Source organism: Petaurus breviceps, unplaced genomic scaffold (assembly GCF_028583685.1).
Source record: "Petaurus breviceps papuanus isolate PSGF00001 unplaced genomic scaffold, PetGlider_PUasm1.0 91023, whole genome shotgun sequence".
Classification (NCBI taxonomy): Eukaryota; Metazoa; Chordata; class Mammalia; order Diprotodontia; family Petauridae; genus Petaurus; species Petaurus breviceps.
In genome coordinates, this window is record NW_027187398.1 from 3,709,599 (window position 1) to 3,723,436 (window position 13,838).

The window sequence follows — 13,838 nt, forward strand, 5'->3', positions numbered from 1 at the left end:
TAAAATAATTTGAAATGCTTAATTGAGGCTTTGAAACCACTTGCTTCCTTTTGTAAATTTAATTTTCTTTTTAAAAGTGAAATTAATAATCATTAACAAATACAAACATTTCAATAAATAGAAAATAAAGAAAAACCTTAAAAAAAACCAAAATTATGAATTTCTGCTTTGTACAATTTGTATTTTAAGAAGTGTAAATGAAAGGTAGAAACCACCATGCTGGCCTTGCAACTTTAAATAGGGGAGGCTAGGTGGCACAGTAAATAGAGCACCGGCCCTGGAGTCAGGAATACCTGAGTTCAAATCCAGCCTCAGACACATAACGCAAAAAACTAGCTGTGTAACCTTGGGCAAGTCACTTAACCCCAATTGCCTACCTTCCCCCCTCCAAAAAGCAAAAAGAAAAAAAAAGAAACTTTAAATAAAGGAAAACTTGTCTTAATCAACCAATCAATCAAAAAGTCCTTTTAAGTCATTGGATGAAATGAAATGACACCAGAAATGAAGTCAGTTCTAATTAACAGACATTTATTTATATCTTCTGAGACTTGTATTGAGTTAGCTGGAATCAGGGATAGAGATTCCAGTGAGGAAAAGGGTATTCCAGGAAAATCCCTTCAGAAGTTGCAAAGGTGGGGAGGAGTGTACTTCAGCCCAGACTTGTTCTCCTCTCTTTCCCCTCCCCAAACTCCACACTTAGAAGAGGACTCTGAAAGTTTTGAGAGGATATTGAGTTCCCATCTTCCCATCTTTACTTCCCATTTTCCCATACTGCTGTTCTACTAGCATGTCTGGATCAATTGAGACAGATTAGTTGAAGATTATATAACAATAATAACATAATAATGTACTGATAATATACATATATTTAATAGGTTAGTGACAAAACTGTTCTAGTTTTTTATGTTCTTTTCTATGCATTTTTCTTAAAAAAAAGATATATTGATCATTTTTCCTATTGACCACCCACAAATCTACACTCTTATTCTACCTCCCAAGTTGGAACCTAGTCTAATAATAGATATATATATATATATATATATAATATATTTACATATATATCAACAAAAAAAATTAATACATTGGTCACAATTGAAAATGCATATCTCATTTTTAAGTCTATTACTTCTGTCAAGAGTTGAGAGGCATGTTTCATCATCAGTCTTTTAATTGATTACAGTTCTGAGGCTTTTCAAAATTGTTTTTCTGCATGTTATTATTGTCATTGCTTAAGTTGTTCTGGTCCTAGTCACTTTACTCTGCATCAGTTAGTATTCTACATTAGATTCTCTGGATCTGTTATACTCATTATTTTTTTTAAGCTATTGGGGTTAAGTAACTTGCTCAACGTTACACAGCCAGTTATTTCTGGGTGTGGTGCTGAGTATCTGAGCCCGGGATTCGATCTCCAGGTCATCCCGACACTGGAGCCAGTGCTCTTATTCGCTGAGCCACCTGGTCACCCCTAAGCAATTGGGGTTAAGTAACTTGCTCAAGGTTACACGGCCAGGTGTTTCTGGGTGGGTGCTAAGTGTCTGAGCCAGGATTCGATCCCCAGGTCATCCTGACACTGGAGCTGGTGCTCTTACTCGCTGTGCTACCTGGCTGCCCCTATACTCATTATTTCTTATGGAATAATAATTCCATTACATTCATTTGCTACAGTTTGTCCTGTCATATCCCAATTGTTAGGGGAGTTTCAGTTCTTTGCCACTATGAAAAGTGCTGCTATAAATATTTTTATATATATATGAGTCCTTTCTCCCTATCCTTGATCTCCTAGGGATTTGTGCCTAAATTGTAGTTTTGATGGGTTGAAGAGTATGTATTGTTTAGATATTTTAAGGATAGCTCCAAATTGTTTTCCAAAACAGTTGGACCAATTCATAGATCACCAAAAATGCATTAATATGCCTGTCCTCTAATAACCCCTTGAACAATTATTTTCCTTTTTTGTCATTTTTGTCAATCTGGTAGGTATAATCTGGAACTTTGGACTATTAATTTTAATTTTTCTAATTATTAGTGATCTGGAACACTTTTTTTTTCATATGAGTAATAGTTGGCATGTCTCCATTTGAGCTTTCCTATTAGTATCCTTTGATCATTTTTCTGTTAGGCAATCACTCTTGTTCATATGTTTTATCAGTTCCTTATATGTTTTGGAAATTAGACTTTTATCAGAGAAATTTGATGTGAAGTTTTATTTTTCCAGTTGTTTCCCTTGAAGTTCTAACTGTATTTATCTTGCTGGTACAAAAATTTTTTCACTTTTATATATTCAAAATTGTGTATTTGATCTTTTATAATTATCTATTATCCCTGTTTTTTTTTGTTCTTTATTAATTTGTTTAATTTTAGTTTACAAGATTCATTACCACAATTCCTTGAGTTTCAAATTTTCTCTCCGTCCCCTTCTCCCTCCCATGGTGCCACACAATCAACTATAGTATCTGCAGATACTTTCACATTAGGCATTAGTCAGGTTATAAAGAAGTATTATATCACATGGATTGAACAATGGGAAAGAGGAAACAAAACCAAATAAGAAAAAGAAAAAGAGCAGGTAGTTTGCTTCATTCTGGGTTCAAACTCAGTTCTTTCTCTGGATGTAAACATCTCTCTCCATCATGAGTCTTTTGGGGTTCACTTATGACTCTGGATTGCTGAGAAGAGTCGTTTATCAAAGCTGGTTGTCACACATACATTGTGTCTGTAATTGTGTACAAATTCCTCCTGACTCTACTCTTCTCGCTCAGCATCAGTTCGTATAAGCCTTTCCAGGTAAATATGAAGTCCATCTGCTCCTCGTTTCTTATAGCACAATAGTATTCCATAACATGCATATACCACAACTTGTTCAGCCATTTCCCAATTGATGGGCGCCCCCTTAATTTCCAATTCCTTGCCACCACAAAAAGAGCTGCTATAAATATTTTTGTACATATGGGTCTTATTCCCACTTCCATGATCTCTTTGGGATACAACCCTAGAAGTGGTATTGCTGGGTCAAAGGGTATGAAATTATTCATAGCCCTTTGGGCATAATTCCAGATTGCTCTCCAGAATGGTTGGATCAGTTCACAACTCCACCAGCAATGCATTAGTGTTCCAAGTTGTCCACATCCTCTCCAGCATTTATCATTTTCCTGTTTTGTCATCTTAGCCAATCTGACTGGTGAGATGTGGTACCTCAGAGTTGTTTTGATTTGCATTTCTCTAATCAATAGTGATTTAGAACATTTTTTCATATGTTTATAAATATCTTTAATTTCTTCCTCTGAAAACTGCCTGTTCATGTCCTTTGACCATTTATCAATTGGGGAATGACTTGTATTCTTATAGATTTGACTCAATTCTCTGTATATTTTAGAAATGAGTCCTTTATCAGTGACATAGGTTGTAAAAATTCTTTCCCAATTTCCCATTTCCCTCCTAATCTTGGTTACATTGGCTTTGTTTGTACAGAAGCTTTTCAATTTAATGTAATCAAAATTATCCATTTTGCATTTTATAATGCTCTCTAATTCTTGTTTGGTCATAAAGTCTTCCCCTCTCCACAAATCTGACAGGTAAACTATTCCTTGCTTTCCCAGATTGCTTACAGTATCAGCCTTTATACCTAGATCATGCACCCATTTAGACTTGATTTTGGTATATGGTGTTAGATAATGGTCTATGCCCAGTTACTGCCATACTATATTCCAGTTTTCCCAGCAGTTTTTGTCAAATAGTGAGTTCTTATCCCCAAAAAAGTGTCTTTGAGTTTATCAAACAGTAGATTACTATAGTCATTGACTGTCTCGTGTACCCAATCTATTCCATTGATCCACTACTCTATTCTTCAGCCAGTACCAAGTAGTTTTGAGGACTGCTGCTTTATAATACAGATTAAAATCTGGTATAGCTAGTCCACCATCCCTGGCATTTCTTTTCATTAACTCCCTTGATATTCCGGACCTTTTGTTCTTTCAAATGAATTTTGTTACTATTTTTTTCTAGCTCTATAAGGTAGTTTTTTTGTAAACTGATTGGTATGGCACTAAATATATAATTTAGGTAAAATTATCATTTTTATTATATTAGCTTGACCCAGCCATGAGCAATTGACGTCTTTCCAATTTGTTAGATTTGACTCTATTTGTGTGAAAAGTGTTTTGTAGTTGTGTTCATATAGGTCTTGGGTTTTGGGCTAAATGCCCAAATATTTTATAATGTCTTCAGTAATTTTAAATGGGATTTCTCTTTCTATCTCTTTCTGTTGAATTTCATTAGAAATATACAGGAATGCCGAGGATTTATGTGGGTTTATTTTATATCCTGCAACTTTGCCAAATTTATTTATTGTCTCAAGTAGTTTTTTACTTGATTCTCTAAGTATATTATCATATCATCTGCAAAGAGTGATAGCTTGGTCTCTTCTTTGACTAATTTGATTCCTTTGATTTGTTTATCCCTGTTTTTTTTTTTTTTTGCTTTTATTTTTGGAGGGGGTAGGGTGGGGCAATTGGGGTTAAGTGACTTGCCCAAGTTCCCATGGCTAGTAAGAGTTAAGTGTCTGAGGCCAAATTTGAATTCAGGTCCTCCTGGCTCCAGGGCCAAGTCTATTCACTGCACCACCTAGCCACTTCCCCAAAAAAGCACTTATTACATGTGCCATGCATTGGGCTAGCTGATAGGAGTACAAATGCAAAAGTAAGATTGTCCTTGCTTTCAAGAGTATCCATATGCATGTGTGGGGAAACATGTTCATGGCTAAATAGATATAGGATATATGCAAAACAAATGGCTAGAAGGAGCACTAACTACTTGATGCGTCAGGAAAAATCTCTTGAAGGTAGCACTTGAGCTGAGCCTTGAAGGGATCCAGTGGTTCTAGGTGTTGGAAGTGAGGAGGCAAAGTGGTCAAGCAGTGGGGTAGGTCTTGTTTATGCAAATACACAGTCACAGTAAGATGAAGTGTGTTGTGAAAGAGCAAGTAGGAAAGTTTGGACTAGTCACTGCATTTATCTGAATTCTGATGGCTTTTAGTTGTTTTCCTTTACATTATTATGGCCTTTATATATATTATGCTTGTTCCAATTTCTTCATTCTACATCATTTCATACATTTCCCCATATTTCTCTTGATTTCCTTTATACATTACTTCTTAAACCACAATAATATTGTAGTACTTTCATATATTACAGTTTGTTCAGTCATTCTCCAATTAGTGGACATCCACTATGTTTCCACTTTTTGTAATCACACAAAAAATGCTTAGAATTTTTGATAGAGATATAAAAATTTCCTATTTCCCCCCTATTTTTCAACTCTTGGAGTAACCTTTTGGTAGGACTTTTTTTTAACCATTACTTGTTTTCCAGAGTGATCAGACCAATACACAATTCTGCCAACGGCCCTCCAATGTTGTGTTTCATCATCATTGTCAATTTTATAAATGCTTAAAACTGAGAAATGTTTTTAATTTGCTTTTTTCTTATAAGCAGTTTGGAGAATTTTCCACATGTTGGCAGTTATCATCTCTTCTTTGGAAAATTTTTTATAACCATTTACTACTTATCTGTTGGGGATGGTTCTTGGTTCTGTTTGTACCAACCTCCTACATATTCTGGACTTTTATCAGAGATATTTGCTGTACAGATTTCCCCACTAGACACTTTTTCTTCCTATTGTAATTAGCTTTGTTTAGACAAAAAGCTTTAGGTAATCAAAATAATCTTTTTTAATGTTTATGATCACCTCTGATGTTCATTTAAGAATTTTCCTTCTAGCCATAGATTTGAATAGTACCTCTGACCATTTTTTACAATTTTTTCTTTTATTATGTATTCTTTAATATTTAGTTCATGTATTCATCTGAATTGTCAAGTGTTTTTTGTCACTTTTTTTTTTAGATTTTGCTTTTTGGAGGGGGCAAGGTAGGGCAATTAGGGTTAAGTGACTTGCCCAAGGTCATACAGCTAGTTTTGTGTTAAGTGTCTGAGGCCAAATTTGAACTCAGGTCCTCCTGACTCCAGGGCTGGTGCTCTATTCACTGCGCCATGTCCCTTTTTTTTTTTAAACCTCATAACACAGGTGGATTCCGAGTAGCACATTTTTGTGTTCTTTTAAGAGAAACTGCATAGTTATGACTTGACTTTCTCCTAATTGCAATCTAAGACATTGGCAATCAAACTTTGTCTTTTAGCTGCAGAATGTTACCATGAGTAGTATCTTTCTTGTCACAATGTGTACCAGCTGAGTTTTTGGAAGAGTACTTTATTTGAAAGAATTAAGCTAAAGCCCCATTTTTAGACTGATTCTTCAAAAATCCCCTTTTATGTTTAAAATCCTACCTGTTCAGTCAAAAGAATGAGATTTTCTATCTGTAGACAACTACTATATCCTGATCAAACTAATGATCTAGAATTAGAGGCCTGAATTGCATTCCCAACCCTTTGATTCAAGACATCTAGTAAAGGAGCTAATCTGAAGTCTAAAAATAAACTGCTTAGCAGGTACCTTGAAAGGATAAAGGGGTGACTAATGTTACCTTGCAGATCTGGTCCCTTGGGAAAGCATTAATGTAAAAACATCTTAACTACCACCTTCTTCTTATAAAGTTGTCTAGAGCTGAAGCTGTTAAATTAGTCTCTCTGGCTTGGAATGAAGCTGAATTTTTAATAACCAATTCAATTCAGTATTTATGAAGTGCTTATGGTGGGCTAAGTATTCAGGCTACAAAGATTAAAAGAAGATAGTCCTTGATTTCAACTAGTTAATATCAAATGAAAGAATAGACGTAAGATGCTTTATGAACCTTAAACCTTATACCTCTATTAATCCTCTAATATCATTACATTGTACTGGGAGGGAGGATGTACCAAGCACACAAATACAGGCATAACATAGAGAAGTTGGATTGTTGGACCTATGATTTTACTGGTATAAGGAAGTCCCACATGGAGTCCCTCTTACCAATGCAGGTGGGTACCTTTCCTGCAATTTAGAGAATTAAAGAATTGTCTTGAGCACTGAGACACCTACATAACTTATCTGGGGTTGCACAGACAGCATATGCTGGATTTGAGTCCTTATATTCTTGGGTTCAAGGCAGACCTTTTTTTTTCTTCTTTGCTTTTTGGAGGGCAAGTGGGGTGAAGCGACTTTCCCAAGGTCACACAGCTAGTTTTTGTGTTAAGTGTCTGAGGAAGGATTTGAACTCAGGTCCTCCTGACTCCAGGGCCGGTGCTCTATCCACTAGCAGCCCCTACCAAGGCAGACTTTCTCCAATACATCATATTGCCTTTCCATTCCAGATACACAGAGTGTGGGGGTGTGATGGTGTTAAAGAAGAGATCCAGACAAAATGTTGTGGGCAATTTGGGGTGAGGGCATACTTTCTTTTTTTTATTATTTTTTTTTCGGAGGGGGGAAGGTAGGGCAATTGGGGTGAAGTGACTTGCCCAAGGTCACACGGCTAGTTTTGTATTAAGTGTCTGAGGTCGGGATTTGAACTCAGGTCCTCCTGATTCCAGGGTTGGTGCTCTATTCACTGTGCCACCTAGCTGCCCCGAGGGCATACTTTCAATGACCTAAAAGCATTGACTCAGAAAGTGTCAAGAGGATACAAAGTTGAAGGCCCTAGCTGTCAAAGAACATATATTCTATCGGGAGAGACAATATATTCACAAAATTTATTAAAATTTGTGTTCATATAAATAAATGTTTATATCTGTACAAAATTTATAAATGCAAAGTGATTGGGGAGACATTAGGAAAAGCTGAAAATCAGGAAGCCCTTCACAGAGTTGGAAGTGGCACAGGGCAGGAAGGTTAGGTTAACCAGCCTTTATGGGTGCCTATTATAGTCCAAGCACTGTGCTAAGTACTGGGGAGTAAGAGCAAGGCGCGAGACGAGGAGGCGAATTTCAGGCGTAGATGGTCAGTACACAAGCACAGACAAGGTCTTGTGTGAGGAACAGCAAAGACAGTTTGGCTGGCCCACAGAGTGAGGGAAGTAACGTATAGTAAGCCCAGAAAATTAGGTCGGAGCGGGGTAGAGAAGGGATTTAATGTCAAAGCCAGGAGTCCGTATTTAATCTTAAAGGGTGATAATGGGGCACTGGAGTTCACTGAGCAGGTAGGCGAGTGACCCGGTCAGACCTACGCTTCAGGAGTACTTCGGTGGCTATAATGGAAGACTCCCGGGAGGAGGCGGCACCTGCAGCCACAAGATTCAGAAAAGCTTACATGAAGCAGTACATTCCAGGGTCGTTCTGCCTGTGGCCGGGTTGGGTGCAGGGAACGCCTCAGTCAGAAGCTTAAAGGGGAGTCACCGGAAACAAGGCCGGAAAGGCAGGTGTTTTGCCTCCTGGGTAGGAGGGAGGCCCCTTAAAGGCAAACCCACAAAGCTCTAGCATCAGAGGGGAGCTCACGGGGGTGGGGGGCGTGTCCTTAGAGGACTTTAAAGTCTCCAGGGTCGAACCTGACTGGTACCCAGGGGAGTGCTTAGGTCCAGGAGCTGAGGCCATGGTTCAGACCGGTCCCCACCTTTCTCAGGAAGCCCTGGCTGAGCCTCCCTTTTCTCCCAGCTCTCCCTGTCAGAGATTTCCGGGGCGAGGGAAGAGGGGGGAGGGGTCCCACATTCTCTTCAGGGACTGCTCCCCTCAAGGACCCGTCAGTTGACCTTTCCTAACTCAGTGCGCGTGCGCCCGAGAGCACAGCGAAAGCTCAACTGGCGTCCCCTCCGAGGGCGCACTGGCTCCGCCCTTTGGGCGGGGAGAACCTTGAGCCTTCCCCCTTCCTCCAATCCGTTCCTCCCTTTCCCCGGCCTACCCGCCCCGGAAGCCAATCCTACTCCACTTTTCGCCCCCGCCCCCCACTACCTTCTGTGGCGCGCCCAGAGGATGATCCAGCCTCTTGGCTTCTGATTGGCGGGGGAAGAGGGAACGACGACAGCACACGTGAGGTGGATCAGCCCCTCCCCCTACGCCTCTGCCCGAAGAGGGGCTGGGTGCGGTGTAGAGCTCTCTCCCCATCCCCCCAAGCCCCAGTCTGCCATTACCCGGAACAATCTCCGAGCCTCGGGTCAGGTGACCCCTGGCGGGGCTGGCGCTGGGGCAGGCCGTGGGGGAGGAGTGGAAGAAGAGGAGGGCGGAGTAGGGCTGGGAGGGCGGGGGAAGTGTGGGAGCGGGGTCACGTGACTCAGCATGGAGGCGGTGGCGGCGGCAGCGGTGGTGGCAGCGGCTGGGCTGGCTACGGTATCGGCGGCGGCCGGGAGGAGCCGCCGGGCCAGGAGCCGCACTTGTTAGTGGGTGCGCCTCGGAGGGGCGGAAGGACGGGGGACGAGGACACCGTCACCCGGGACGACGACGAGGAGAAAGCGGGGACGGGGGGCGCTATCAGGCTCCGACCCCCGGCCGAGGGGATGAAGGGAGTATGGGCGCCAAGGAGTCACGGATCGGATTCCTCAGCTATGAGGAGGCGCTGAGGAGAGGTGAGGGGGGAGGGGCCGGCCCAGGGCTGGGGAGGCCACGGGAGGGGGGGTATCCCCTTCCCTCGGCAGGTTCAGGGAGCTAAGAGAGAACGGGGAGCGAGATGGAGGGAGAGCGTCCGTCTGTGGGGAAGGGAGAGAGGGGCAGCCGGAGGACTGGGGCGACACCCCTTCGAGAGGGGCTTGGCGATGGGGTCAGGGCCTTATCACCGAGGAGGGGATCCCACCAGTGACTGGGAAGGGGGACTACCCGTGCTCTCCGGTGATGTCCTTTTGGAAATGTCTGGGGAAGTCCCTCCCCTCCCTATCCCTTCCCCCACTCCTCTCCAGGGTCTCCAAGCCCCCTTCCCCTGACATCTCGTTATTCCCTAGTCCTTTGCCTCCACCCGCCTGGCCCCTTAACAGTCTGAGTGGCAGCGTGCGAGCCTCCTTTCTCGTGCAAGAATGCTGCCAAACCCTCTCTTCTTGCCGGCAGAAACCCGTCTTAGAGGGGCTTCTTTCCTCGATCTTCTTCTAGGGCCCTTATCTGTCACTTGGGAGCTCTCTCCCGTGCAGTATCATCATCCGCACCCGCCTCCTCCTCCTCCCTCTCCCCCTTGCTGCCGGCGGTGATAAGGACATCCTGAAATTAAGTTGTGTGTTTGAGGTGAGATGAAGCTGGACAGCTGATGCTGCCACAAGACCCTGGTCTTATGTTTCATCCTTCTGCAGACTTTGGCCTTTGCCTTTTTACTGCACTTGCCTTCACTCTTCCAGTAGTATTAAAATGGCATTCGGAAATCCTGTATTCTGATGTTAAACTATGTTATGCTTCTTTCAGAGTCCAGGCTTAGTGTCATTAACAGAGGCCTGTCCTTTCCTTGGCTTAGATGTACAGTAGATTGTTAATGCTCCCAATATTTATCGTACTATCGCTGTTGTGTTCAGTAGTGCACATCTTAACTGGAAATGATTATTGCTCAGTTAACAGCCAGTATGTGGTTTATTTTTCTCATGGGTTGGTTTTTGTATTTATATGTTTCCTTGATGTTTAATGGATTTTTTGTAAAAGGTATGGCAATAACTTGCTGTTTTGGGTGTTGGACTTTAGACTGTTAACAGGTTCTTAAGGCAGGAAAACTGCCATCCTTCTGGGTCCTACTGTTAATGTCCAAATACATGTGAGATTTGGATTAAAATACAAAGTAATTTTAAATGGGAAAACACTTAGTTGTGTTTTGTTTAATCTGGTTAAAAATGAACTTTTGCAAATGCATGAGAAAGTGGAGGATGGCTTCAGAGAACCATACTTGACATTGTAAGATATGGATGCAATTGTGGACTAAGGTGTTTTTTGTCTGTCAAAACAGTAAAGAGTTGCTTTTGAATTTTTTTTCTGGTGCTGTATTGTAAAGGTAATGCTTTAGCTTAATGAACAACCTTAGTCTCACTTTTTTTTTGTCCTTACTTCAGCATAAGAGGTATTCCACACATGTTGATGTGTTCAGCCCCAATGGTGTAGTCATTTCCTGGATACTGTTGGAGCTTGACAGGTCTGGCCTCAATTAGGCAATAGCTTACATGGAGTGAAAGAGGAAATCAGTGAGAATGATTTACAGGTTCGTTCAGCAATCCATTGTTTCTAAAGTTTGAAGTTGTGAAGACTGTACAGTATCTGCCACTTTTTAAACAAAGCACCCATATAGATTTTTATCCAACTGCCACCTATACAATTTAATGTCTTACTTCCAGTGCTGAAAGCTTGAATCTTTGGATTGAAGGTAATAATTTGTGTATTTAAGAGAAGGCAAATTAACTTGATTAGATTTTCTATCTTCAAGTCTTTCTACAACCTGCTGTGAAGCATCTTTATGAATTTTAAATGCTATATTTGGAAATAGTTGATATTAGTATAAATGAGGACCTTAGTTTTCATTTAAGTAGGTCTTTTTTTTAAAGGATGGTCCCGTTTATTACCATCTAGTAAATGTCATACTTTTCCTGTTATTTCAATTAGACTAAGAGTTTGTGAAACTTGGTGGATCTTTTTAGCATTCTTATTTGTTTAAAATGTTTGAAGAACTCTCTCCTTAGGTGCATGAGCTATCTAAATTACATCCTTTGCTTATGTTGTATTTTTCTTTGTTTTTGACAGAAACTATCAGCATTATGTCAATAATTGTAACCATTAGGGGCAGCTAGGTGGCATGGTGAGTAGAGCACTGGCTCTGGAGTCAGGAGGATCTGAGTTTAAATGTGGCCTCAGATACTTAACACTTATTAGCTGTGTGATCTTGGGCAAGTCACTTAATCCCAATTGCCCTGCCCTCCCCCCTCCAAAAAAAAAATTGTAACCATTAGAAGGAAATTTACCTTGATGTCCTAGTACTGAATACATGATCTTTTTATCTTTTTCTTTACTTGAGAGTGTTGACTATAGAATGATTGTGGCCTAAGTAAATATTGTCATAACCATATACTGAATTACTAAGCTTCATCTTAGGGAATGTGGTTTTAAAAGAGAAATATTATTGTAAATGACAGAACTTTTAAAGGACTTGAGGAAAAATATGGCCTCATAATTGAGGATAACTTTCTTAGTATGATCTGCATGTAAACTGAATAAACCCCCCAAAATGAACCACTAGGTTTGATTTTACCTTGAGTTATTTATACTTATAGTAACTGAGATTAAGCACGTAAAAGTTTACAGCACATTGATGTAGCTGATATTTATAGTATCTGTTGTTTTGTCTTTCCTAGGATTCTTGATAGTTCATCAGCCTGTTGGGATCTTGATGTTGGTTTGAAAAGCCTGTGTTGTGTTTTCTAAGGCTGCCCAGCACAGCTTTGTCATTCTGTGGGAGTAAGAATTTATCAACTATACCCTCCATATTTTATCTCAGTCCTTATTTATAAGACTTCTGAGAATTATAGAGTATATTTTTTCTTAGAGTTCTTTAAGTTGTATGTGAAAATAATTAAGATGTATAAAGGAAGGACTAAGATCATCCAATTCAACCTTCTCATTTTTTCTTCCTTTCTTTTATGCCTCCCTTCTTGCTTGTCTTTTTCTTATGTACCTTTCCCAACATATTAAAGGAAAGTTTTGAGGCTCGTTTGTGACAGGTTGTAATGTAATGCAATCTGGCAGAACAACATCAAAACAGACAGACAAAGTACCAGCATAATAGCCATGTCTCCTCAGTCCTTGGCAGCTCTGGGTGGCAGGTCTCAAAAGTCCTGGGCAATTCAAAGTGGCCCTCAGCAATCCTCTCAGTCTCTCTCTGCCTCCAAAAGGTGCTGTTTCCAAAAAGTTCTTCTGCCTCTCTCTTCTGTCTCTCTAAATTTACGTCACCAGCTCCTCCCAGTTCAGCACTCTCTTTTCAGGTCAACAAGTCTATCCAACAAGTGGGATTAACAAGCTCTGGGTTTTAACACAATCAAACCAAAAACCAAGCCAATAAAGGGGAATCTTTATATTCCATTATTATTCCATTCCACCCCTCCAGGATCCTTGGCCTTACAATCTCAATCTAAATGGCCATGGATCCTGGAACAAATAGAGGCACTATGCTTTGTATTCCTTGCCGACTACGCCATAATGTAATGTAATGCCAAGCAAAGGCAACTTTCCAAGGTTCAGAATACCAGCATAGGTGCTCTCCATTTTATTCAGTGACAAATTAAGAACAGAGAAGATCAAAATATGACATCATTCAAAATACAGCATTTACTAAGTGTGATTCAATAATCTCTAAGTACTACCTGATTTAATCAAGTACTACCCCACCCCAGGACATTACATTCATTTAATCAATTACAAAGTCCCTGTTCTAAATACTACTCCACCCCTAGGCTATACCTTCATTTAGTCCATCACAAAGCCCCTGTTCTCAAATGGAGATTAGTTTCCAATCATAAGTAAAGTCCATTCATTTGTTCAATCATAGAACACAAAAAGGTCAAAAGTTCCCCACCCCTGGAGCACAATTGAATCTACCCCAGAGTTACAACAAGTTTAAGCACAGCACTTAATACCCAAATGGAGGTCTTTTCTTCATCTTGACACCAGGCAAGGTCTCAGCAATCTTTGTTCCTGGGGAGACAAAGCTTAGCAAGGCCACAAGATGCATTGCCAGTGTCTTCATTAATTCATTCTCTGTCTGCAGAACAGTCCTAGGACCCCTGAAAACATTAGCAAAACCCTCTTCCAGGATTTCTGTAAACATACAACAAGAAAATCCTTCTTCAGGGCTTCTGAACCAACAACAAGGTTCCAACACTTCTGCAACAACAGCACTGTCCTTCACCAGTGGACAGTATTCACTCTATGTCTGCAGAACAGTCTTAGGAGCTCTGAACCAACAGCAAGGTTCCA

General features: G+C 40.6%; 1 protein-coding gene across 2 annotated transcripts in view; it reads left to right on the forward strand.

Annotated features, from left to right (window-relative positions):
• The first annotated feature begins 9,147 nt into the window (after positions 1-9,147).
• Positions 9,148-13,838, forward strand: part of USP32 (ubiquitin specific peptidase 32) — a 270,325-nt gene continuing 265,634 nt past the window's right edge. For both annotated transcript variants that reach the window (XM_069077895.1, XM_069077896.1), the window contains exon 1: positions 9,148-9,481. In XM_069077895.1, coding sequence (XP_068933996.1) covers positions 9,424-9,481 — 58 coding nt within the window. In that variant the 5' untranslated portion in view covers positions 9,148-9,423. The remainder of the gene's footprint in view (positions 9,482-13,838) is intronic.